At 44.0% G+C, this 27,215-nt stretch overlaps 1 protein-coding gene across 1 annotated transcript; it reads left to right on the top strand.

Annotated features, from left to right (window-relative positions):
• Positions 1–1,932: 1,932 nt before the first annotated feature.
• Positions 1,933–27,215, top strand: LOC306752987 (uncharacterized protein; the record flags this gene model as incomplete). The annotated part of the gene is made up of 35 exons (XM_079236819.1): positions 1,933–2,083; positions 2,975–3,549; positions 5,004–5,024; positions 5,111–5,173; positions 7,092–7,145; positions 7,279–7,323; positions 7,484–7,510; positions 7,900–7,944; positions 8,048–8,092; positions 9,229–9,282; positions 10,499–10,567; positions 10,671–10,739; positions 11,736–11,804; positions 14,979–15,047; positions 15,846–15,914; positions 16,441–16,509; positions 16,628–16,696; positions 16,780–16,851; positions 16,940–17,008; positions 17,132–17,203; positions 17,322–17,390; positions 17,734–17,802; positions 18,127–18,195; positions 19,304–19,372; positions 19,738–19,806; positions 20,922–20,990; positions 21,090–21,158; positions 21,250–21,330; positions 21,479–21,514; positions 21,906–21,942; positions 22,147–22,704; positions 24,633–24,883; positions 24,966–25,200; positions 26,188–26,382; positions 26,575–27,215. The coding sequence occupies 34 exons, from the start codon at positions 1,933–1,935 to the stop codon at positions 26,373–26,375; spliced, it is 3,645 nt and encodes a 1,214-aa protein (XP_079092945.1). The 3' UTR covers positions 26,376–26,382; positions 26,575–27,215.

Raw genomic sequence — 27,215 nt, forward strand, 5'->3', positions numbered from 1 at the left:
GATTCCACCTCGCAGCTTTTATGGCTGCAGACAGTCTCGTGGGATGTTGAGACTCCTCTGATGCGGGACTATGTAGGAATTATAATATGTTCAGGGAGTATGAAACTTCCCTTTGGTGCTGAAAAGGACACCAGGTTTCAATAAAAAGCAGACTGATTGTGGAGAACTTCTAACCCTTCACGTATGGCTTTGAAGAGACCTCTGCAAGAAAAGAGACAACCAACAGCATCTGAGTTTGAACGTAGACAAGGCTGCATATTGGTAAATTGCACCCATTTTAATGAAGTGAGATGTGAAAATCTAACTGTAGACCAAGAGACAAACTCCTGTCTAAAAAGAATGAAACATGGAGGCTATTTAGCAGTAAATGCTACAGTGGCGCGGCCCTTCATACGGGTTACTTCTCTCCAGCTCCATGTGTGTTTACAGTAAATCATGCTGAGAGAAAGACTAACAACGGCTCTGTGTGTTTTCACAGATGAACCACGGTACGCTGCCCCTGAAAGGTGTGTTGCCTTAAGGTATAAATCACCTATCCAAATGTTTCATCTCTCTGGATTAGAACGAGGGCGAGGCCTCTGGAGGCACAATTACAGAACACATGAACAATACCTACTTTAAAGCAGCGACAATAGATACAATAGTGGATTCAATTATTATGTGTATTGTTAAAAGGTAATGATGAACAGAGAATCATCCCGTACCTCTCAGCTTGATGGAACTATATATCATCTTTTATATGCAAAGTTCACCGTGTTGACTTTTTGTTCACAGCTTGTTCCTGCTGCCCCAAATATCAGTTAATACAGGTATGAAACCCAAGTGAAGTCAGAGCGTCTTTAGCTTCTGTTCCGGTTTCAAACCTCGCCGAATCAAGCGGCGTTTCCAAGAGGTAATCCAATCAAATCGAATGAGCCCAGGAGCTCGGGCGCCGGTCCTCTCCATGGAGTCCGCCATGTTGCACCACCATATTTCTACTGCAGCACCAGAACGGACAAATGAAAAAAACAGCTCTAGATGGAGCTTTTTGCATTTTATTGGTTGAATTTGGTGGCGCAAACAAATGTGCAACCTCACAATGTAACCATTGCAAGTGTTAACCCTGCTTTAACATTTCTGTTACAAACAGCCTTCAGACATGTCATTTGTACACTTCATGCCATTATACGCTTCCTTAACTCTCCAGAAATATCACCAAGAACACGACCTTGGTGCTCAGAGAGCAACGTGTACCACACAACACATTGGCAACACGTTGATAAAGCCTTGTTCTGATTTTAACCAGCTGTCTTGGACAATTATCCCCAGGGTCTTTCCTCTCTGTTCTTGTTTAAATAGCACGGCTTACAAAGTAAAAGAATGAATCTGAAAAAACGTGCGTGGGGGCGGGGGGTCATGACGAGGGATTTCTGGAGCGTCCACTGCCTCCCGGGCACCCCTCCCACACTCCCCCTTGAATGGGAGTGGGTGAGTAAAAAAAAAAAAGGGCTGGACTTCCCTTAATTTGCTGCGAGCTCAGAATGACTTGAATCTGAGTTTCATGAGAGCCAGCACACTAACGTTTTGGCAACGCACTGCTGCTGCTGCTGCTGGTGTCAACATTTGGTGCCCATTGACCTTCAGACTCAACTGAGATCCAACCCTGGAAGAGGACAACCAGCTTGATGCTCAAGACATGGAACCACACTAACTGAATGAATAATCTCTCCTCTTTGCTATTTGCACTTCTCTGAATCCCCTCACTGCCAGGAGAGCTTCATACAGCGGAACTCATTAAAGTCCTAAGTCAGCAACTTTGTGAGTTATGCATGCTTGAGTCTCAAACATACATGTTCAAGCTTGTTCTGAGTATGTGTAGTATGGGGGTTGGCATTGAAATGTGTTTGGGTCTTTTTATCCATCTCTGTCTTCTCTTTATCTCCCAGAGAAGTCATGGTCCCCTCGCTGCACTGGCTCCTGCTACTGTGGGGACTGCAAGGTCTTTTGGCACAGGATTATGAAGAAGACTATGAGGAAGAGGTGGTGACCACAAAGAAGAAGAGCAAACTAAGTCCATCCAATTCTATACCGCAAAATGGCAAATGTAAGTCTTTTATTTAATTATGCTTTACATCTTTTCCACTGATGCTCTTCCTCTGAAAATCGGTGTGGAATTCGTGCAGGTGGTCCATCTCACCAAAAAAAAAAGCTGCTGCCACAGGTGTAAAAAAAAAACCTGAACATGATACTTAACAAGGACATCGCTGGAGGATGCCATCCACTTGGATTGATCATATCTCCAGGGCTCCTCAGAGCCATCCATCTCCTGTGTGACCGCTCAGTGCTCCGCTACCCAAATGTTTTATTTGCTCAGGATCTTGTTGCCCCGGGGCGCATTCTCCCTGTGACATATTTCCGTGAAGATTAATGTAATTTATCACCAACCCATATCAGATCTGTGACCTCTTACCATTGCCGAAGGTTGGTGCAGCAAGTTGAGGTGCTTTTACACCCTCTTAAAAAAAATGATACGCCACATTCACAAACTTAACACAGTTTTCCTGAAAATGGGACATCAGCCTACTATGAAGGTGAAAGAGTCAGTAAACCAATGTTCTGCCTTCTAAAAGCTCCACAGATGAAGATTTATCTAATAACTCTAAACAGAGATGAGAAGTTGGCTCACTCCTTAGTTTCTTCCTTCGTCAGCTCCAGAAGAAAAATGTGTTTAATTACTTTTTACCACTTTACCATTACAGATTTACTAGCCCAACATGGCATTTTACTTGCCAAGTAACTTGCAAGCGGGCAATCTTTTTTACTGAACCCTGGCATGCACATATTTTCAAAAGCTTGGCTCTAGGCTAGCTGGTTCCACTTGTTTCCAGGCTTTATGCTAAGCTAAGCTAACAAGTGTACAACAATGTCAAACTATTCCTTTCTTACATTCTTACATTCCATCTTTAGTAAATTACTTTCTCCTCTTACATTTCAGCGCTCATAAGCGAAGAATGCAATGTGGAGTTAGCCTTTCTGATCGACAGCTCAGAGAGTGCCAAGGACAACCATGCCCAGGAGAAACGCTTCGCCTCGGACGTGATGGACCGCCTGCAGAACCTCCGGCTGCAGACGGGCCGGGGCCTCAACTCCCGGGCCGCCCTCCTTCAGTACAGCAGCCACGTCATCATTGAGCAGACCTTCAAGCAGTGGAAGGGCATCGATGACTTCAAGGCCCGAATCGCTCCCATCGTGTACATCGGTCACGGCACCTACACAACCTTCGCCATCACCAACCTCACCCGTATTTACCTGGAGGAGTCGGACCCCAGCAGCATCAAGGTGGCCGTTCTGCTCTTCGACGGCATCTCGCACCCCAGGAACCCAGACATATTTTCAGCCGTGGCTGACGCCAAGAACCAGGGCGTCCGCTTCTTCACCGTCGGCATCACGCCTGAAGCCAATGCGGCTGCCAATATAGCTCAGCTGCGGCTAATTGCTAGCTCCCCGGCCTCGCGCTACCTTCACAACCTGCAGGACAGGGGCGTTGTGGATAAATTCATCAAAGAGATTGTGAGTAAGAATAATGTACAGATTTTGCTTTGGTAGTCAAAGTCTACTTTTTGATTGTATGCATGATTTGGTCATTTTAGATGAAAAGAAGTAACGCATTCTTCCTCCTACAAATCAAATGTTAAATTTTAAAACAACAAATCTATTGTTATCGTTTAAGAAATACATTATGGTCTTGCTAGATTCCTTCCTGTTTTATTTAGCAAAAAACACTTTTACTTACAAAAAACACTTACAAGAATGTGTAAATGTAATGTGTTTGATAAGAGTCAAAAAGCCATTATGCAGAGTGACTTTTGTCAAATTAATCAACCGTTAGAGTCTCTTACGTCTTTGACACTACCCACTGCTTCATTTCTTGTCTTGATGCATCACTGCTGTCATGGTAACAGGTCTGCTGTCATCACCTATGAAATGCACTCGTGACATCAACTCAAGTAAGTTGGGTGAAATAAAAACTACATTCCTCCTCGACAGCCACGTTAAGTCAAGAAGATGTTCCTTTATTTCCAGTGGTTTATGACGAGGGATGTAGGTAACTTTCAAAAAAAGTATATTTCCAATGTAATTAGAACAAACGCTGCAAGGCGACGTCCTGCAGACACAACCGGGCTGCTGGCCGTAACATATGCTCCACATTAAAAACTCTTTGTGGCGAAGTCGGGTGCAGGAGGAGCACAGCAAGTACACGCACGCTACATCATTCAGCTAGCTCCTCGAACGCCACCTCAAACTCACTGTTGATACAGGCGGTACGCATCTGAATACTAAAAGGGGAAACGTAAGAGAAAACTTGCATTGCGGCTCCTATAGCATCGGACCTGACAGCCTCCAATTCCACCGGCATGCAAGAGTCCAGCAGACCGGGCCACAACCAGCCTTTCATCTCAATGCCCGACACAGGCAGCATCTGTATGTCATAAGCATGTTCCTCCATCTCAGCCGAGACACTGTCTTCAATCTTCAGTCAAAGCATCAGTCTTCACCTGTCAGACCGTCTGTGTTGTCTTCCCTCTGCTACGAAAACATCCCCCTGATTTCACTGATCAATGCATGCGGTTTGTGTTTAGTCTCGCCGAAATTTCCGCCATTTCCCCTTGTGCAGAGAATGCGGTTAGCTTTGAAGAGAAAAAGGCGACCCGTGGGGTGAAAAATGGGACCTGTCTGTTACAAGAGGAAACTCTGAGTCCACTCGCAGAATCAGGTGGAGGAGGTCATCTGTCAAACTGAACCCAGGCCAGCTGAGCGCACATTTAATTTGGTGTTTGAGGAGCAGGTGTTTGTGGCTCCACACAATGATGTAACGTTGAGACCAGAATTAACAGCTTACCTCAGATTTTGAACGTTTTCTACGGTCTGTCGTCTGTAAATGTGTGCTGGTTGGATATAAAAGAAACATATATATGCAAGTAAGTCTGACAACATCTTGACATTATTTTCTTCTTGCTCCACAGACGGCGCTGGCGGATGAAGGGGTAAGTCTCCAGAAGTCGGTCTTTCCGGACATTTCCCGATGTGTGTGCCCAAAATTAGTCTGACTCTCCTTTCCCTTTGTTTGAAGTGTCCTCTGGCCCAGAGCAAGTGTGCGTGTGACAAGGGTGAGAGGGGACCCGGCGGCCCGCCTGTAAGTATCCCTCCAACCCAGCATTGGCCCCATGGATACCCAAAGAGTTCATTATTAAATAATTAAATAAGTCATTATAATTAGACATTTTATTTCAAATGTTCAAATATTTTAGCCAATCACAGCCTCTTGAACAAGCAAGCTCAAAGGCTACTTTTATTTATTTAGCTTAACAAGGCTGCTACAACTAGCGACCTAGCAAAGTAGCTAGCTAGCTAGGCGGGATTGGGAATTTGGGTTCAACCTAAGCAGTTTCTTTCAGCAGTGTTTTGGTTGATGTTTTTTTTAGAGAGAGACAACTCTGTGAAGAGTAAAATAGCAGTCTTGTTTTTGTTGCTCTGCCCAGCAGGTGCCAGCTAACACGGCTAACACCCTCCACCCTCTTAAAGCCCAGCTTGTTAGCCGGCAAAGTGAGTTGCTTCAGCGGCCTTGGAACGCTAAATAATGGCCGTTAGTTCCTGTGTCTGTGTGCTGTGTACTCTTAAGACTCTGCTTTTGAAAACCACATCTTCTCTTTCGCTGTCCCTTAAAGACCATTACGCCCAAGCCGACTCGTTATGTAACGCCATAAAGGACAACACAGCTGACAAAAGCACCTTTGATGCTAACACTCTCCATAATTGCAGGGTTTTGTGGGGGTGTTTAGTAAATCATGTGGTTTTGAGAATCTCAGTTTCCCTGCAGCAGTAAGAGTAAAGCAGTAAAGTAAATACCTTACATTCCTCTAACCGTATATTGAGAACAGGCCTAAACAGATATTTACCTGGAAAATCAGCAGGATCTCGTCTGTCTGTCGAGAGAACCCTGCCCCTCGGGATTGTCTGAGGACACATGGATGAGATGTTGCATGCGTGACTTTCTTCGCCTGCCAAAGCCATGTCGCGATGTGAGCGCTCCTTCAATTACACGGAGAAGGTCAGCCGCAATTAGACACAGCGGTTTCACTTTGATGTATTTTCACAGGATGAGAACAGAGCAATTACCCCGTTAAACCTAATGCTTCGAACAAAAGCTGTTTCACATCACTGGTAGCAGGCGCACACTGGCGGAAGCAGTGTGTGCAGTGCAGAGGCATACAGACTGGGAGATGCTTGAAAGATAAGAGCATGCACAGTCCACACGAACTGCATGAATACGGAGAGAAGAGCCAGACACTTGTTCAGGGTAAGTCCTCTCACACAAAGACATCTTGGAGTCCCCCCACTGACTCATCTGCTGCCAGATACAATGGCCTTGATCCATGCTGCACTTCAAACATGTTGTTTCCATGAGGCCTATGAGAGAAGACGGAAGACTATCGGCCGTCATCTATCATTTTACTGGCGGATAAAACAAATCATTGCCAAACTTGGAGGAATTGTTTGGCATTTTGAGAAATGCATTTGCTTTCTTGCCAAGAGTTAGATGAGAAGATGACTACAGCCAGCTGGCAGTTTGCTTAGCTTAGCATAAAGACTGGAAACATTGTTCTTTCCAAAAGTGATCAAATCAGCCAACTAGCACCTCAAAGGCTAATTGACAAGTTAGGCTTTCTGCTTCCATTTTTAATGCTAAGCTAAGCTAACAGGACGCATGCTGTTGCCTGATATTCAACGGACATATATGAGTCATATGTTCTCATCTACATTCTTGTGATCGGTCTCAAATAAGATCATTAGTTAACCTTTAAAATAAGACTTTTTTTAGGTATTGTTCTTATTCAACAGATTCATTTGGATGATCTCATCTCACAGGTGGCCCTGGATGCTATCAATATGATGTTGTCATGCTTTTCCTTTAAAGCTTGGAAACAGGCACACAGATGCTGACACACCAGTCTATCCTGCACACCCATCTTTCTGAAACACTCCTGATTGATTTCCAAGTCATTATTGCACATATGTTCTTCCTAATGGTGCATCCATGACTTTCTCTTCAGGGCAAGAAGGGTCGATCTGGAGAAGATGGAAGCCCCGGCTCAAAAGGAGCCAAGGTGCTACCTACTCATTTAACCATCTGTTGTTCTGAATTAAAATAAAATACACAAACATATTGTCAGTTCAAGATATTGCTGGTGCAAACCACAAGGCTTTTCCCCGTGAAACTAAAATCCCTCTTTCCTTTAGGGTGAGGGCGGGCTCAGTGGACTTGCGGGTCGGGACGGAGCAGAGGTGAGTTGAGGGTCTTAGTGCAGGTCGATAAGATTAAGTCTCACACATTACTCATTGCTCTTCAAGGAAAAGAGACTTGTCTTGTTCTATGCTCTATGTGGCAATGTTTTGGTTGTTGCCTGTCTCCTTCTGACTTAACAAGACTGTTTTGTACACACAGGGAAAGTCTGGATACAAAGGAGAGAAGGTACAGTATGGATTCTGTTGAAGTCTATGCATATGCCCCGATGGTTTGTCAAAGTACCGGGTTCCCACGCTCTGTGAGAGAAACTGGAGAATTATGTTTTCCAGACCTGATGAAGTGCCTTGAAAGGGAGCTTGCATATAGTTGGGAAATATCAAGGCATTTTGTTCTCCTTTTTTCATCTGTGTTTAATGTCAAGCCTGTCTGCAAGTATCTCCAGTTACTTTTCTTTTAAAGGAGTTTAATTATGTAAATTCCATGTCATTAGTTGTTACACGAAATAAAATAAAAATAAATTGCTCCTAGGAAATGACTTGAATTAACTTGATTTTATGCAAAATTAAAACAAAATGCTATGCTAAGGAGTTCACTTGCTTTTCCTTCTCTTACAGGGAGAGAGGGGGGAGTGTGGCACACCTGGAATTAAGGGAGACAGAGTATGTTGCCCTTTAATGTTGTAAGATCTTAAGGCCTCTTTAAGATGAAATATTGTTTAGGATCACCATTGATCATGAATATTAAGCAACTCATATTTTCTAGGGTCCTGAAGGTACCATTGGCCCAAGAGGAAATCGTGGACTTCAGGTGAAATCACCCATTCTTTTTTCTATTTCTTTTTTCCATTAGTTATTGCTGCTACATCTGCCACCATTCTAGCAGGACACATATGCATTTTACAATGATACAGATTTACAGCTCTGAATTTCTGGGGATTTTGGAAACAATGTGTCTTAAAATTGTAGAATTTATCTTCTGAAATCACAACTCTCACCAGATGATTTAATCAGCTGTAGCTAGCTAGCTAATGAACACTCTGTGTGCCGGTTGAAAACCTAGTCTCCAGCTAGCGTCAGTGTTTCTAGCTCACATGTTTGTAAAACAAGAGCCCTGCAAAGGGTCTGAAATATGATTCTCAAAGTTTTTAATGATTGACAGCCAACCTTTTTTTCTGTGGTGGCTTTTTATATCTCCTTTCTACATTAAACTGCTGAGTTGTTCACTGCAACCACTACGTTGAGCTGAAAGACAATAATTGTGTTTGCTAGAAACAATAATATAATGCTATGACTGAGGCGAGTGAGTAAGGATTAGTATTGTTTTTATGTTAGAGTACCTAGCCCTAGTACTATAATACAACATTAAGAATACAAAATTGTATTCATTGTAACATAACCATGTAAACTTTTTTCACATTTACAAAAGAAAATGCTCTGAGGATGAAGACTAACCAATGAGTTTGGGAAACATAATGCTATATTAGGAAGCAATAGCCTAAACTCTATGCCTAAACTCAGAAATAGTAGCATTAGCATCTTAGCCCCATCTCAGTGGATGTTCCTGTTGTGAAAATGAATTTTTTGAACATAATAAATAATGTGTTAAGCTAATAGTGTGCTCCTTTTCCTTGGGGTAACGACAGGTTACTACTACAAGTAGTAGGCTAGTTAGACAGGCATGCTAGCTAGCATCACTCTCTTAATTTATAGCACACAAACATGGAGCTATAGGCAGATCTAAAAGAAATACACCACCCTCCATCCACAGCTGCACAGAGTACTTCAATCTACAGGTCTTTTGCACACTGCTTCAACATGTGGACGCGTTTAGCTTTCCATTTTCATTTCACTATGTCATGTTCAGTGTCTGATCCTTGATCATCTTCATTAACTGCTACTTTATAATACCCATGTGTAACCCTCACACATTTATCCACGATTCAGGGTACGCTTGGTCCACCTGGTGATATCGGACCTGAAGGTACAATGGGTAAAAAAGTGAGTATTCCTCAGCCTTGATGCCTTTGATATCATGTTTTGCAGCGCTTGAACCAAACCTTTGAAATCTGGAAGTGTTCAAGTACAAAAGGAAACTAAGAAAGAGACAAATCAAACGTCCTCCCCTCCGACTGGTCCTTCGTTTACACTTGAGTGAATTCACTCTGTGCCAAAGACTTCCCTTTCCTCTTCTCCAAAACCAGATGCATATCTGAAAGATACAGGGTTTTATGTTTTTTTCCAGTCTGGTTTGAATTAACTCTCTTTTATCGTTGTAACCATATCTGCGGATTCATCAGCACAAAGATAATAAATAACCTTGTTACCTGTGGACTGGCAGAGCTGAAAAATGAAATGTGTTGCTGCAAGTGGAGGAATATACAGTGAGAAAACACATGTGATGTAATGAAGTGTTTTCTCATAGTAAGGCTACATTCTGGAAGTTGACATTTAAAATGCATTCAGATGAAATCCATTTATCACCGGCATGAATAAATAAATAATAATAATAAGATCACAAATGTCAAGTAGCCCTACAAACTGATCGGATGACCATACATTTGAACACTTATGTGTGAGTTATGCTCCATCACCAGTGGAACATTTGAAGCCCCTCTGAAGTGCCTCATCTGTTATTACCTTGTCAGCTTATTTGTCCGTTCCTGCTTTTTAAGCCCCTTTCTCGTGTTTTATAGCTGCCAATTCTGCCATGAACCCACGCTCCCCACCAAGTGTTCCCTCCTTAATTATTTTTGGAAGAATGTTCACGTTGATTGTCTGGCTGTCATTCTATATCACCTGAATGGCAGACTAATGTCTGCCTTTAAACATTGTCCCAACTTGCTTGAAAGGGCAAGGGAAATGAAAAAAAAGTGCCGGTATGCGCATGCTAACATTTCTACACCCTCTTCACGCCTCTCGCGTGCCCTCATTGTGGTGATTTACGGCCTCTGTGTGAATAATTACATTCTTTAAGACTGGAGCCCTATAGTACATGTCTAAACCCCCTTCAAATAGCAAAATATTAAATGAAAAGCAGGGAATGGGAGAACCAAGGCCGGATTGGTAGTTTTGGTCATCGGCAAACCTGGACAGCTCTACTGATGTCCCATCGTGTCAAAGTGAGGCCATGAACCCAGGAATCAGACTATCAAAGCCGTGTTTGTGCATCCGTTTGTTCACTTTCACATGTCTGTCCCTGCCTGTGTTTTTATAGGGGGAAAGGGGACTTTCTGGGCCTCCTGGAATCCAAGGGGAAACAGGGATGGGCCTTCCGGGACCCAAGGTAAAGTCTGACTCCCTATTGTTTTGGAACATTTAAGTCATGCGTCCATAATAATCTACCTGTGTCTCACCCTGCGCTCATCGTGTCCCCTTCCGCTCCACAGGGGGATGTCGGTTACCAGGGGCAAGTAGGGCACCCTGGTCCTCCGGGACTTGGCGAGCATGGACTACCGGTGAGTCAGAAGCACACACGCCTCACACCAAGGCTACATGTGTTGGCAGTGCAATATTAATGGTCCCTTCGCTAAGCCGCAGTACTGATGCTGTTGTGTACCTGTCAAGCTTTCCATTGTAGCACGGCACAATGTTTCATGTTATTAAAATAATAACATGGAAGATCCATCATCAAAATTCATTGTTGTTTTTGAAACAGGGGTCTTGAATGGAGATATTTCTAAACTAACCTGTCATCACAAAAACTTAATTAGTGAGTAAATTATATAAGCAATGCTATACTCCTTGTCTCTGGCCATGGGTAGATAACTGAACTATGGAGCTTTTATCCTATCTTTATTCAAGAGCGTGAACCTTCAATTTGAGAGCATGACAATTTTTTTCAATTCAGATTTTGTAATGTTTTCCCTCAAAACCTTGTCAAACAGCCCCTATCGTGCTTGGATTCGCTCTGCTTCTGCTTTAACTGTATGCTTGCACTTAGATATATTGTTGCTTTCACAGATTTCCTGCAATCCAGCTTCAGCCCTTCTCCTAACACTCACATTTCTTTCTGCCATAACCCTGTCAAAATTCCCCACGCAATAGAATGCCAGGTGTAGTGTTGAGCAATGAAATGATCCTTCCCTCGTGGCCTGCACCTACACAATGTCACTCAAAGAGACACTTAGCAAACAGGTAGAGACTCAAAATGACCTCAAAGAAATACAGAACTACAAAAAGACGATGAAGTGACCCAAACAAATTACAAAAGAGATGCAAAACAACTGTGACACAAAATTACTTTAAAAAGAGGCTGCACAACTATAAAGTGATATTTTTAGTTCCTCATTGTCTCACAATAGACCTTTGACTTTGGCTAGGTTGCTACTGTAAGCATTAAGAGTGAGAATGCTAACTCTTTGAGCTCACTTTAGAGCAGACAAACACTTGTTTGCTGTTGTTTTTTTGTTGTGAATTTCCAGTGGTCATTTACATCGTTTTGTTTTACTCAGGGGCCTCAAGGGCCACAGGGATCCCAAGGAGAGAGAGGACAGATAGGAGAAGGTCTCCCTGGACCAAAGGTGAGTTTGTGCATTTTATCCGGTTGTTGGGGCTCACAGTATTTTCTTGGCACACCTGCACTCAAACCTTTTTAAAGCTTTGAACCCTTTGAACCCTTTGACCCCATTTCATGCGTTCAATTTCAATTTGTCGACCTAACCTGACCTGCTCAAAGGCCCCGCATGGCCTCCAGATTCCAGAGGGTAATGACAGGGCATAGACAGTGTGAATGATTACAAGAGATGATAACACAACACAGAGGTTCCATAAGACGGCCACGGCTCTCATTACCTCATGGTGTGGTCCGCTCCATTCCCCTCTGAGAGCATGCCGGTGCAGTGATGAGAGGAAAATAGCCGGGACGCCATGTGACGTGACAGAGGAAAGAATGAGTCTGTTCCTGTGTCTGTCTCCACTCAGAATGTACACACATTCACAAACACACACGTTGTCACTCTCTCTCACACACACAGGTGCACACATGCTTAGAATCCAACAACGTCAGATGTTCCCTGCCATTAATCTCATTTATTTCCCTATGAGAAATAAACGTGATGAGAAAGCTCTCAAATATCTTTATGTATTTTAATACTCAATACATTTTTTTGCCTCCATGCCGGTGACATTATGGTTCCGGAGTGTCTGTGCATACGTCCGTCAATAAATTGGTATCAAATATGTAAAAATAAAGAAATAATTAGCAAATATTCCTTGATTTGTTAATGCCGCTAAATATAGAATCTTCTTCTCTGGTATTTGGCGCATTGTTGACGTAGTGTTTTTTTTGCGCTCTATTGTACACAAAGACATTTTTTTTAAACGAATGATGTGAAGACGGATTTTTTTCTTAAAACGGGAAAAATATCCCTTTACAAAAATAACATAAAATATAGGCCGTACCTAAATTTAAAATGTTGACTTAACATGCTGTAGATGTTTGTTAATCTTCCACCAGGCGTGTAAAATCACCCATCACAGTTCCTTCAATGCTTTGTAGTATCCAAGTCTCTTTAAGCACAGACGTGTGTTTACATCCACCCTGATGCCGTGTCAGCTGTACGGAATGAACACACCGCTCTCCAATCAACACCAGACCCTTTTGTTGTTTTGATAAATGCAGACAGTCAGCTGGAATCAAAGGTGATTAAGTTAATGGAATGTTTTTTAGTAATCACCAAGGGAATCCCTTTTTATCTCCAGGATATCACAACAGTGTGGCTTTACATCAGAAGGCTCATTCACTATAATTCAGGCGAAAATAATAATTTTTTCCACTTCCCCCACACCTTCATCTGATTTATCATTTGTCGACTTTCCAACTAGTTTCCACTCCTGAACAGGAGGCGGTATATCTCGTCCCCTTAGATTGGCCTCGGGGGTGCTCGTTTTTTCCTTTCCAGGAGATTTGACCGCCAACTCGCAGGTGGCGTTCGTGTTCTCGAGGAGCGTTCTTCACATGACGTGTCTCGACAAGCTCCGGATTCGCAGGAGCTCGGCAGCAGTGTTATTCCCTTTTTTCCACATCACTAGCACCTTGGCTTATGTGCAAAAATGAGATTGCTGAGTTAAGACAATACATTTATGCTTTTTTGACATGCAAATGCAGCATTGCTAATAAATGTATTTATTTGCCTGTCACTCTGTCTCAAGACCTTGGATGACCTTGGCATAAGGCAAATGTTCAATTCTCTGAGGTTTCATACACATCCAGACTAATGTCTGCACACTTTATTGTACTTACTGTCAACTTTGATTACTGTTGTAATCCCAAATTGTATTTCTATTCCGGCCTTTTCTGATTTTTAAATTTACAGATCCTATCCAGACACATTTCAAGAGATGTAAAATAGTCGTTTCCCTCATGAAATAGTCAGTAACCAAGACTCTAACTACTGAGACGAGGTAAAAAGCACCTCTTTCTCCCTTTGTACAGAAATACATATGAAAGAAGAAATAAAACATACTTCCTTTTAAAAAAAATAAAAGCTCGGTTCATCGCAAATTCAACACATTCAGGTGTTTTTACTGCAAAACCTTATTTGGTCTGGTATGACCAATAGTGTATGGGGGCTAAAGTTAGCTGTTAGCACATTACATAGATGTGGCTGTCTCATCTAATGACATGACATGATGAAGCTCACGTTGCTACAAAGTCTAGCTTTAGAATAAACCAAGCTGAGTCTAACCGTATGTGTTTCAAAACAAAGTAAACTGTCATTAAACGTGTACTGAACTGGCTGGAAAACATGTCGGTGGGCATTGAAACATCATGTTCTTTGAAACAGTAAGCTAATAGGCTAATAAGTAAGAAAAATGTGTTATATCTGTTATATATGTTATATTTCTTCCATTAAAAATCAATGTGTCAAATGTTGCTTTCTCTAGGGAACAGCAGTCTCTTACCCACTTTACAATAGACACACACACTGTACTTCAATATACGGCCACTTAACTACAGGCCACTCCAAGACACGCCTACTGATCCACATAACACGGCCATTCTAAGACAAGATTCAAACCCAATAGTTCAGGCGCTGAAACCAAACTGCAACTGCTTTGAGGGCGTTTCAGGCCTGTCATGTAGTACGATGCACCCTCAGATAGTCCAACGTGCTATTAGGAGGTACATACATCTCACATACAATTATATTTCCTGCGTGGTAGAGAGAAACCTCCCCCCTTCAGGCGAGGAATGTAGAAACAGCCCTCTGATGACAACCTGTGGATGCTTTACATCAGTTTATATCGTAAATGTCAGACGGTGGTAACCAACAGGAAAAGCATGTTGGGGTTAAGGGGTCTTTAAAGTCAGATGTGGGACTTGTAATAACTCACAGTGACTTTGAAAAGCATTGTGTTGCTTTCCGTGGTAACAGCTGAAAAAAAACAACTATCAGACGATGAAATGTCCCGGTCTGGATGCCGTCTCTGTAAACGTTGCTGTCCATCAACTTCAGTCCAAGAGGGACATGTAGACGTAAACATAAACGGAGTTAAAAAGGAATGTTTCTACCCAAACCTCAATCAGAGAGCACATGTGGCTCCATGTGGATATCAGATTATGCAAGAGAAGTCAAAATCAGATTCTCTGTCTGTCTGACTTGTGACCGATCAAAGAGAATGAGAAAGGACGACTTTCTCATGCGCTCTCACATTGTCTTTGTATTCATATATTTTCTCCTATATCTCCACAGGGAGAGCGAGGCCTGGACGGGCCGCGTGGGCTCAGAGGACAGACGGGCGCCGGAATTAAAGGAGGAAAGGTAAGAGTGCAAATAAGACGCCTTCACACGAGCACGGAGACAAAGCCAGAGGGAGAAAATAAAGAAAGTTGGCGGCGTCTCCGCTGAAGGCATTCAGCGTGGTGTTGTATACGAGGTCGCAGTCTACGGGTGATGAATCAAGGTCAGAGCCCAGTGTAGGAGGAGTGCCGCTTCACACTTTTTGGACTGTGGGAAAGTTACAGCGCGGTCACACACAAACACAGAAAGGTGCTCTCAATCAGGACGTGTGTGCAGATCCACGCGGCCATCTGGTAATCCACATTACCAGATGACACATCCAGCGCACAGACATGATTTGAAAAATGTGTAACACAATTTACATAATGTCGCTGGAACATTTGGGAATGAATGAAACCCCAAAAAAGAAAAACGTGGGTCTTTTTAAAACAAAGATCGCGTTGACAGTTTTACTGTGTAGCCTGGTGCTGAAGCTCATCACAGATAATTGCAATGTTTTCCTGTGGTAATGACAAAGCAGCGCCTACGGGCTTCTCCTGTGCATTAACTTCGGCGGTTTATGGCTTTAATGTTGCATGTGACAGTTGAAACGACGTAGGAGTTCTACGTATGAAAAGACTTACATCGCCGTACACATTCATTACTGAGACAAGAGGAAATGCACAGGATCTTGGCAACGAACGCCTTTACATTTGGGTGCTTTCCACATAACAATAAATCATGAAATGTTCTAGTTGGCATCCGCGTATGATGCCCCGTCAATTCGACACCGAACACGCTGTAATCATCATTAACCTTCCTTCATATCTGAATCTGCAGGGGGATTTTGGGCCTCCAGGTTTTCCAGGGCCCCTCGGCCTCCCAGGAGCCGGCATACAGGGCGAGAAGGCAAGTGCTGGAATGAAATGACACCCACTTTGGCGTAAACTGCCGTACAATTACACTTGTGCATATTGCTCCTTGATCCCAAGAATGTAAATCCCAAATAAGTATTTTTAGGGACTGTACAGAAATGATTAGGGTCCTCTGTAGCTCCCCATCTCTGCATGACGCTAGCCACGTTGCATTGTGGGTAATTTACGCACCAGAGTTTGACAAGGAAGAATGTGTAAGAAAAAGGGATATCTCTGGTTCTACTTCATTGATATTGTTCCTTTTTTTTAACCCGTCCATCATGAAACCAGCAATGTTATCGGAGTGCAGATGAGTGGACTACTTTTTTTAGCTTAATAATGGCAAGTTTCACTTTTTTGTATGTTCAACGACTAATAACTGGAAAGAACCAAGGGCCTTATGTGTTTTCAAACTTGGCCATCTGTCAATCATTTTGTACAATCGCTTAGTCGTACAGTTTTGACTAAGTGTTAGTTTTAGATGTTGTCTCTCTTTATTACTGTCTATTTAATCCTTGCAGGGCGTTGAAGGACCAAGGGGGCCGCCGGGTGGCAGAGGCCTGCAAGGAGAGGGCTTTCCTGGATCCAAGGTTCGTACCTACACTCAATATTGTTTCAGGGACTCAGTAATCGAAGCTACAACTCAAAATGTGAGCAAAAGTGTTCAATGAGATCTGGATTAAGTCGATGTTGTCTGGTCTCACACAGGGGGACCAAGGTTTGCCTGGCGAGGTCGGCTCCACAGGAGAGCGAGGGGCCGGAGACCCCGGATCTAAGGTGAGTAAAAAGTCACATCAGCAGCAAACATTTATACTTGTACAGTGCTTCAATTTACCACACATCCACAAATCTGTCCTCAGGGCGAGCCCGGGTCAACGGGGCTGTCTGGTTTGCCGGGTCTGCCGGGAGAGGACGGAGCCCCCGGACAGAAGGTAGCTTAAATCACCTCCTACTGCGTCTACATGTTTCCTTTCCTCCAATATCAAACCGCAAAGTAATACAGTTGGTCTGTGTCTTTAGGGTGAGCCGGGACCAGTAGGTTTCAGGGGGTCAGAGGGGGCACCTGGAATCGGCACCCAGGGTGAAAAGGTAAAACAAAAAGTGACACTTCCTGCTTACTTTTTTCCACCAGGACTTTGCTGACCTGCAAATAATGAGGAACATCACAGCTGCTATCAGATTATTAACTGTATTCCCAATGTGATCTTTCAGGGCGACCAAGGCCAAAGAGGAATAAGGGGCTTGACGGGTCCACCTGGCATTGCTGGGCCCTCCGGACCAAAGGTGAGGAGCGGTTGAGCTTCATTAGTCAATATGTTTTGAGGTGAAACTCTGTCCATAATGGTGAGGAAAGATGTGAGTTAATGATTTTGACCTCTTCTCTTGCGTTCATCTTCTTCAGGGAGAACTAGGGACACAAGGAAGGGGGGGTTTACCCGGTCCACCCGGCCGCTTTGTCTCCGGGCCCAAGGTAACTGCTCCCATGTATTGACTGTGAATGTCCCAAATGTTGGTAAAATGTTGATAACAGCTAAGCAGCAGAAGTCGACCGCAGTGGTGGTGAAGACAGCAACTCCCATGATGCCCCGCTGCTTCACGATCACCAAACCAGCTTGATTTAAATACAACATTCATCTACTTAAATTAGAACCATACCAACTTCTGGGCAGTGGGAAGGGGAGGGGCCCATTTGTGGGTAAAACCTGCCCTGACTGTTGCATCATGTTTCATAATCTCATCAGAGGTTTTTGCATAACTTGTACAATATTTCCCTTCATCTAGAATCTAGAGTTGATGAGTGCCCTGTGTTCTAGGGGGATTTTGGCCCAAGTGGTCCTCCTGGTCCGATTGGCGAGACTGGCTACGGACTTCCTGGTCCAAAGGTACCACCCTTTACAAATCTCTATTCTGAAACACAACAGTGTGTTTGTTACTCACGTCTCGGATCACACACCTAAAGCAGGCCACCGTAGCTGTTTGTTTGGAGAGTCAATGATGCGGCGTAATGAGAGGCAGATCCTGCTGCACATGTTCGGGATGCATTCAACCTGCCGTGCTGTCGTTGAGCCAACATTTGTTCAAAATGTGATGTATTGTACAATACAGAAGCATGGGGAGGAGCGGAAAAGCACGTGTGCATTTCTTTGAACGTCTGTATGTAAATCACTTTGTATCCTTTGCGTGAACGGTTCATTTGTCTGCCCTAGGGGGACCGTGGAGATTTAGGCCCTGCAGGTCCATTCGGTCCCAAAGGAGATGGCTTCCCCGGGCCCATGGTGAGGAACTGATTTAGGGACTGACGTGCCCATTTGTCCACTCATAAATCTGTTCATTCATTCCATCCACCCACACATTACATTCGGTCGCCATCTGTCTTTTGCCTGTCTTATTCCCCCCATCAATTCCAGCCCTATATCCACATTTATTACTATAAGTTACAGTACCTGTCCCTCATAAACCTCTACCTTAATTAAGAACATAGCGAGGAGACACAGTAGAGGAATCAGGGGCCAATACAGAGCAAAGGGAAATCTGGGCTTGGTTGATAGGTTGATTTATATATTGTTTCCAAGAGATCTTATTGTTGACAACCGGATCAAATATAACAAAATACAGTTAATAAGTTTCAGTTCTGCTCGTTTTAGAAAACGCGTCCTTTGTTTAGATCATCAAACAAACAATAGATCATAATTATTTGTGTTTGGATGCTGGATCATAGCTTGCATTAGCAACATGGCTAACTCTAGCAGACAGAAATAAACATTGATGTTTTATTTTTGGTTTGTTGTTTGTTTTGTTCCAGAAAGAAACCTAGATGTTTGTTTATGGCTGCTCTTGGCGTCATCGTAGCTCCATTTTTTATTTTCTTTGTTGTGTAATGTGTAACATGGCTACCGCTAGTAACCTGCCCAATATCTCAAGCAAGAAAGAACCGTAAGAACAACCCAGTTAGAAACTGAAACCGCGATTGCATTGCTACTATATGATAAAGTAGAGTATAACAGTATTTTATTTTCATAGGCTACATTTTTCACGGGAGATTGTACCCGGTGGTCCAGAATTGGAGAGAATTGTATAGTAAAAACAAGGCTTATAGAGAACCAATCTAAATGGCGATGATGTCATTATTTCATAGCCATTACATTGTGTGATCAACATTTATAGTACTTCATAATGATAGGTTAAAGCAAAAAACTTGTCCATTTCCACATTTACAGCTCACTAATAATCACAGTACATCTTTTTGTGTATTCCGTACACAAACCGCAGCACAAAGACAATAGTTTGGGACTATTAACTTCTTGGAGTCTCTGCCAGTTTCCTAACAGAATGTCAAATAATTTCACCATCTGAGAGAGTATTCTACCTTTATGTGTCGTTTAGGGCCCTCCTGGTCTGCCTGGACTTTCAGGAGAACCCGGCCAGGAAGGACTGGGCATCCCCGGACCAAAGGTGAGAACTTGGAACCGTCAGATCCAAAATAATGATTGTTAAGGAAGTGCATGTCGTGACAATTGACAAGAGCGTTTTCAGCGTGACGTAATATGATACGGATGAATTAGTACTGCAACGTTTCTCGTTATTAACCTATTAATTAACCTATTAATTAACATCATTAAATGTCCTATACGGTAAGTTCTGTTCATCAATTTCAGAGCTATGTTTAAACCAGCGCTGAAGATGAGTGGAAGTATCTTCCCAGTGAAAGATGTGCTGGTCATTCATTTGAGGAAACTAATTAAAGGAAGCACGATTCTGCTCTGCACGGGACTCATCTGATTGATGGATTGTAAATCGCTGTGTTTTCTCCCTCGCAGGGAGATGTCGGTTTCCGAGGGCTTCCTGGTTTACCGGGACCTGTGGGCGAAGGCCTCCAAGGACCTCTGGTACTTCATAGCTTTTCAGATGTGACTGTTTCCGCAAACACCAGCCAAGGACAACATTGCGACGTGTTTACTTGCGCAGAAAGCGCGATGTGATTTAATTTGACATAGAACCAAGTGGATGAGATTGAGTCATATCCTCTGAAGGATTACCGCTTTGCTGTAGTCAAAGAGTTCCTAAAATGAAGGGGGAAAAAAAGCTTTGTCTTGTGTGCGAACATGCCAACCACAGGGGCCTTATATTCTAAAGGCTGACAGTTCATTTATTTCGGGGTATTCATCTCAATTTCACCCCGCAGCGCTCTGACACATTGGTGCAGAGAGTGAATCTCCACAGACGTATGTGTCTGATGAGAAGCAAACACCCACATGTCCCCAAATACCCCATCCAGAGTCCCCGCAGGCTCCAGACCAGTGTCTCTGCAGGTCCGGGCGCTGTCACAGGCATGCAGCGCGAGGCAGGATTTAATTGAGGACTCAACTAAAGCCGTCCCGTTGGCAGACTCCAGCCCTTTTATCCGTTGAGAGAATGGTGGTGTCAGAAATTCTTGAGTCAGGTTTAGAAAACGGGGATAATCCTCACCTTGAAAATGCTTTTTTCTAGATAAATGACAGGCTGTTTCATTTATATCTGTTCAAGAAAGAGGGATCATTGGTTACACATGTGGGATACACAGCTGGTCTGGCCTGCAACATGCTCGCTCTAGTCGGGTTCAGGTTTTTATTCATGGAGCAAAAATAAGGTCACCCGGTGCTTTCTGTTTGAAGTACTTTTTTGCAATAATAATGTGTGTCTGACAAATACTGGTATAGTAGTATTTGGTACCGCTCAAAAATGATCATTTAGTATATGATCATCATGCTGTATTGAAGACGTAATAGAAACTACAATGTTTTACTAAGGTAATACATCAAGTGAGAAGTTTTCTGCAAGATTTTCTAAATAAATAGATACTTTGAGATGGTCTGTAGGTCTGGGGTTCAGGTTCTCTTTGGATGGGGTTTGGCCTGCCTATCAATGATGTGTATGAGAGGGCCAATGATACCTAAAGCTTGAGTGGGGGGGGTCGTAAAGTGTCACAAATTGAAAAATACTCACTGTGTTCTCTGGACTGCAGGGTAGCCCGGGGCGGCCTGGCTCTCCAGGGCCAACGGGGCCCCAAGGACAAGGAGTCCAAGGACCAAAGGTAGGCAAACAATTGTTGTCCTTCTTATAGAAGTTCATGTATCTATAAACTCTACCTGAGTGCCCTGCACATAGTAGATAATCCATGTGTTTGCTTCAGGGGGAACAGGGGTCCCAGGGCGTGACGGGGCCACGGGGGATTCCCGGAGAAGGTTTTCCTGGAGCTAAAGTGAGTCGCCATGTTGTGCAGGACTTCTGAAAGCCGGTTTGTGTGCACACGCCGTGTGATGCGTCCTGACCGCTGACATGTTGTGTGACAGGGTGACCGCGGCTCGTCCGGGGAGAGGGGCCTGAAGGGGATCAAAGGAGAATTGGGAGATCCTGGAACCCCGGGGCAATCTGTGAGTGACACTCATGACGTCCATTTATTGTGGACTGCTTTGTGAGCATCTTGCTCTGATCCTTATCACTCATTATAACAAGTGTTTGTCAGGTACTGGAATTCAGCCTCATTCACAATAATGCAACTTCTGTGTACTCTCATCTCAGGGCCGAGCTGGGGTCAAAGGTGAAGCGGGCCTCACTGTGAGTCTTCTCATTCTTTTATCTACTTTTTCCAGTGTTGGAATGTAACTAACTACATTTACTCAAGTAGAAATTGGAGGTACTTGTACTTCACTAGAGTATTCCCATGAGACAAATACTTTTTTTTGACATTTGTCTGACAGCTTTAGTTACTAGTTACTTTTCAGATGACATTTTTTCACACCCTTCCTGCCCAGTGAAAAGCATTCATCTCCAAATGTGTTGATTTTGAATTATAATCTTTGTAATAAACTGGAGGATGAAGTGCTCCATGAACACATATCGCTATTTTTACACACGTAAAGGATCTTGATACTTCTTTCACCGCTGATTTTCAGATGCCGCTCATGTTTATTTTTACACTCACACTGTGTTGGTGTATTAATTTCAGAGAGAGGACATCATACGGATGATCAAGGAGATCTGCGGTAAAGTATCTTGTGATCTTTGCAATATTTATTTCACCTCTCAGTATTGACCTAGCAGCACAGATGTTACTAGAGACAATTCCCTTTGTGAATCCGAGCCACTGTCTCGTCTTAGCTGTAAGTCATTGGATCAGATTCTGTGGGGGTCGAGCTCGTCAAAGTGACATTTCAGCCGTGATCTCATGCGATGTGATGTGATTCCAGGATGTGGGATCAAGTGTAAGGAGAGGCCCATGGAGCTGGTGTTCGTCATTGACAGCTCAGAGAGCGTGGGCCCGGAGAACTTTGAGATCATCAAGGACTTTGTGAACGCGCTGGTGGATCGGGTCACGGTGGGCCGCAACGCCACCCGTATTGGCCTGGTGCTGTACAGCCTGGAGGTGAAGCTGGTGTTCAACCTGGCCCGCTACGCCACCAAGCAGGACATCAAGCAGGCCATCAGGAACATCCCGTACATGGGAGAGGGCACCTACACTGGCACGGCCATCCGTAAAGCCACGCAGGAGGCCTTCTACAGCACGCGGGTGGGCGTCAGCAAAGTGGCCATCGTGATCACCGACGGGCAGACGGACCAGCGGGAGCCCGTGAAGCTGGACATCGCTGTGCGAGAAGCGCACGCCGCCAACATTGAGATGTTCGCCTTGGGGATCGTGAACACCTCGGACCCAACGCAGGCTGAGTTCATGAGAGAGCTCAATCTGATCGCCTCTGACCCGGACAGCGAGCACATGTTCCTCATCGATGACTTCAACACCCTGCCAGGTGAGAGAGACCTTTGGTCGTGTTTAGTGGGTAAACTGTGTCAATAACGGCTCAGAGATACTAGCTTCATATTATGTTGGGTAAGAAATGTCAGTGCAGGGCCAGGCTAGCTGTTTCCTCCTGTTTCCAGTCTTTGTGCTAAGCTAAGCTAATCACCTGCTGGCTCTGGCTCCATATGTAGCATACAGGGACTGTTTTTACTGTTGTTTCATGCTGTGCTTTGAAAACTGGTGAGAGGTTTTATCCAATTTGCAGATAATTAACTAAAACTAAACTAAAAACTAAAACATAGCTATGATCCTTTAACATCTCAAATGTTAGATACTATAATATATCACCCAAGCTTAAAACTAGTGTCATTCATTTTTTCCTGAGCATCCTCAACTCGCTAGTTTTTAACATGACTGAGTGTCTACAGACCAGATGAATGCACCAGATGAAACGTCTATGAAAAATGTCATGGCAATGGTTTTGAAACATTTCACTTAGTCAAGTTGACCAAAGTCAATGGGATACATCGTCCGGGGACCATGAATGTTTATAATCCATCAAACATTCAAGCGCTGGGATCGTCCAGAGCAGGGGTGTCAAACTCATGTTAGTGAAGGGGCCGCATGCTGCCCAATTTGATCTCAAGTGGGCCGGACCAGTAAAATCACAGCATATAAACGCATACATAATGACAATATTTCTCTATGTTTAAATCATTGGTGAAGGTTTTTGGATGATAAACCCTATTTTAAGGTATTTTTACAATAAACTAGAAACATAAAGACCAAAAATTCAGACATCAGCCCACTGTTTACCTGCTTGGGCTCTCCTCTGCAGATTCCCTCGCAGTTGAGCAATATTTATAGTAATGTCAGTGGTCTAATGAATTCTGACTCTGGGTCAATGTATAGCGTGCCCTAGGGCTGGGCGGTATGGCCAAAAATTCATATCACGGTATTTTGTAAGATTCTGGCGGTTTCACGGTATATCACGGCATTTTTTTTCCAAATAAACACATTAATTTATTGACGTCGAAAAGGGCCGTCACTGCCACCGTTATTCACCGCTCGCAACTGGCCAGCAGCTGTTTTGATTGGGACATAGGGTGCTAACATGGAGGGATTTAGGACCCAGGGGAATACCTTGATACTATTGGCGCATGCGCCGCTGTAACGACTATTTTCATTCTTCAGCCGGCAACAACATTTAATGTTTACAGTCACATATACGTACAGCGGTCTGAGCTACTTACGTCTCACGGATATAAGTTGACTCAGGGTGTGCAAGACATGACATCGCCAAAAGGCATGATGGGTAAAGCCCGCCCACTGCGCTGCACAAGAAGAGGCTTCTTCCTTCACAAGAAAAGTCTTCCTGTGTGGGCGGTGCCATTTACCCAGCATGCCTTTTGGCGATGTCATTTTTTGCACACTCTGAGTCAAATGAGTTAACATGAGACATAAGTAGCTCGGTCCGCTGCTCCTTCAGCTTCAAGCTGTGAACATTAAATGTTGTTACTGCCAAACGGCGGCGACCGGTATGACGGTATGTGAACAATTCATACCGTACGCTCAACTGAGACTGGTATACCGGTTCAACCGGTATGTCGCACAACCCTAGCGTGCCTGTTTTTCAATCAGTGGTCGGTGATTCGAGACCCAGCTCAGCTTTCTTTCTTTTTTCTGCAATTTTAACAATCCCGCGGGCCAGACTGGACCCCCTGGCGGGCCGGATCCGGCCCGTGGGCTGTATGTTTGACACCCCTGGTCCAGAGGTACCGGTCATCCGATTTGTTTAGGCCTTGACCAATGGGCTGTCCTGACCTAAACTACTCAAGGTCAATGTCAAGTGTCTTGCCAAAAGCAGTGGGATTGATAACTACACACTAGACGTCCTGTATGGCTCTGACTTCTCCTCCCTGTGTCTTTCTCTCTCAGCGCTGGAATCCAAGCTGGTCAGCCAGTTCTGTGAGGATGAGAACGGAGCCCTGATATATAACAGACTAACTAACGGCTACAACGGCAACAACGGCAACATGAACGGCAAATACGCCGTCGGTAGCTACGGGTACCAGCCCGCGACGGAGCAGCAAGTGCTGAGCGGCCGTCAGTCCGGCACCAGCACTCAGAGCCAAGGAGGCCGGGTCGAGACCACCCTGCACGGCGGCAAAGGATCCAGCACAGGACAAGTACGGAACGTATGAGCGTACGCACATCATGAAAAAGGTAGTTATGAAACTGTTTTAACACTGCTGGTTTTGTCACCGCCAGGGAGGAGGAGGGCAGCGCGTGTTCACCGAGACACAGGCGGGAAGTGGGCGCGGGGACACATTTGACCGCAACACCTCAGTCATCAGAACTCCTGCCAAAGAGGACTCCTCCAGTACGCGAGGCTCCTCCTCCTCCTCCTCCTCATTTTCTTCTTCTTCTTCTACAAGAATTACCACATCATCCTCAGGTGTCTCCATATCGCACGAGCCTGCGCTGAGGCCAGCTCTCCCCAAAGGTACAGACAGTCTATTCTGCTCTTCTACGTTTAGATAATTCATAATTCATTAACCGGTGCAGGAGGAGGCACGACACAGTTGCGTGCGTCACAAAGCGGAGAGGTCGACCACAACAAACACGCCAATAGTAATTGCAGAGAAACACTATCAACAAAAGAAAACAAGCAAAGCTGCTTCCTGTAAACGACTCCTCGGGCCACAGAACATTAATCAATCATACCTCCAGGTTCCATTAAAATCAAACAAGCAACAGTGTTTGCCTTTCATCGTAGCCGCTGCATTAGTGATTTTAAATGCATCATTCCTCCGAATGTTTTCAATATAGCACTTCCTGAGAGACACGTTTGAATTTTAAAAAGGTTAGATTGAATGTGAATATAAAAGCCTGGGGTTGAGTGTATACCAGCTGCTATGTCTCGTAGAAACCTCTTCAACACCATGAGAGATCTCTGAGGTTTCAGTGAAAGACACATGTGGCCCCTTTTAATTTTACCCTTGACACACACATTGGCCTATTCACTGTGTATAGAGAGTAAAAATGTACTTTGCTGAAAGTTAAGGATGAGATCCTTTTTTCAATCAACTTAGTCTTGAGTGTAAAAATCTTAACCCAGCCAGAGGCAATTATCTGGAGAAAAACTGATGTCAATTTAAAATGTATTAACTGAAAAAAATGAGGAATATTTAAGGATACAAGAGCAAAATTAAGACTAGTCTAAAAAGATGTTGTTTCCTGAACTAGCGCTTAACTAGTCAGATGCTAAGTAACATAACACAATCCTAAATGCATCATCTCTTCGAGTGTGTGTGTCTGATAGAGTCTCCAGTCCAGTGTGCTTAGAGTACATGTGGCAGGAGGGGCTGTGATAAGTGCTTTGTGATTGACAGGCTCAGTAATGAGGTCATGCAGGTAAGGAGCAGAGGGAGGCCAATTATTTTTGACGCTGTGCGGATGATTTCATAGAATCGTCTATTTCTTCCTGCAGAGGTTGTACCTTTGGACCCCCGCTGTGGCCTGGTGCTGGACCAGGGCACGTGTCGGGACTATAACATCCGCTGGTACTACGACAAGCAGGCCAACGCCTGCGCCCAGTTCTGGTACGGAGGCTGCAACGGAAACAAGAACCGCTTCGACACAGAGGAGGAGTGCAAGAGGACGTGTGTGATCGTCTGACCCACCGGTACGCTCTCATGACTCATCTCTTCCATATTAATGCATGTATGTCATTCACACCTGTTTAACGGCGAAACCTGTCAGTTTCTTTCATCTTTTTTTTTTTAGCAATTTCCCTTAGCCGAAATGAGGCTATAACAATTTTATCGGATCCAAATGTTTCAAAGTATTGACTCTCTCACATGCTCTCTCTTTCCAGGAGGCCGAGTGAAGGCATCTGCCTTACATCTGCTATAAATACTTCAAGGAGGGGCAGCTAATCCCAGCTATTTTTTACAGGGTTATGTAAAGTTTCTGCACAATCCTCGGGCATGTACATGTACTGGGATGTTCCGTGTCACGGTTACATTTTAGTTTCCATTCTTCGTGCCCCCTCTTGTATGACTTATTGATGATCCTCCTCTAATTACAGTGAACGGGAGCTCCGCTGTTCTGTTTTTTTATTCCAGCATCTAATGCACAAGATCCTCCATCGCTCCTACTCAGGAATACAGATGAGCTCGCTCTCTCTCTCTCCGTGTGTTCTCTTCCCCAGGGACTCCCCGCACCTCTCTGACATGATTATGTTTTTCATACACGGTCCGTGAGTGCTAATTGTGAAAAAGTGGAGTGGCCAGTAAAAAAAATGCCTTTTTAAAGACGGAATCATAAATCGCGTCAGTCAGTCAGTGTGTCACGGAGACATAGTGTAGCTGTTCGTTTCTTTACTCAAACAATCACTGTATAGGTGCATAACCACAAGAGCCAATAACACACAAATGAAGCCTCTCATCACGTATAATAATAATACAATGTAGTTTGTTATTTTTTCATATTAAAATGATGACTGATGCTCTGTAA

The sequence above is a fragment of the Taurulus bubalis genome, assembly GCF_910589615.1.
Source record: "Taurulus bubalis genome assembly, chromosome: 21".
Lineage (NCBI taxonomy): Eukaryota > Metazoa > Chordata > Actinopteri > Perciformes > Cottidae > Taurulus > Taurulus bubalis.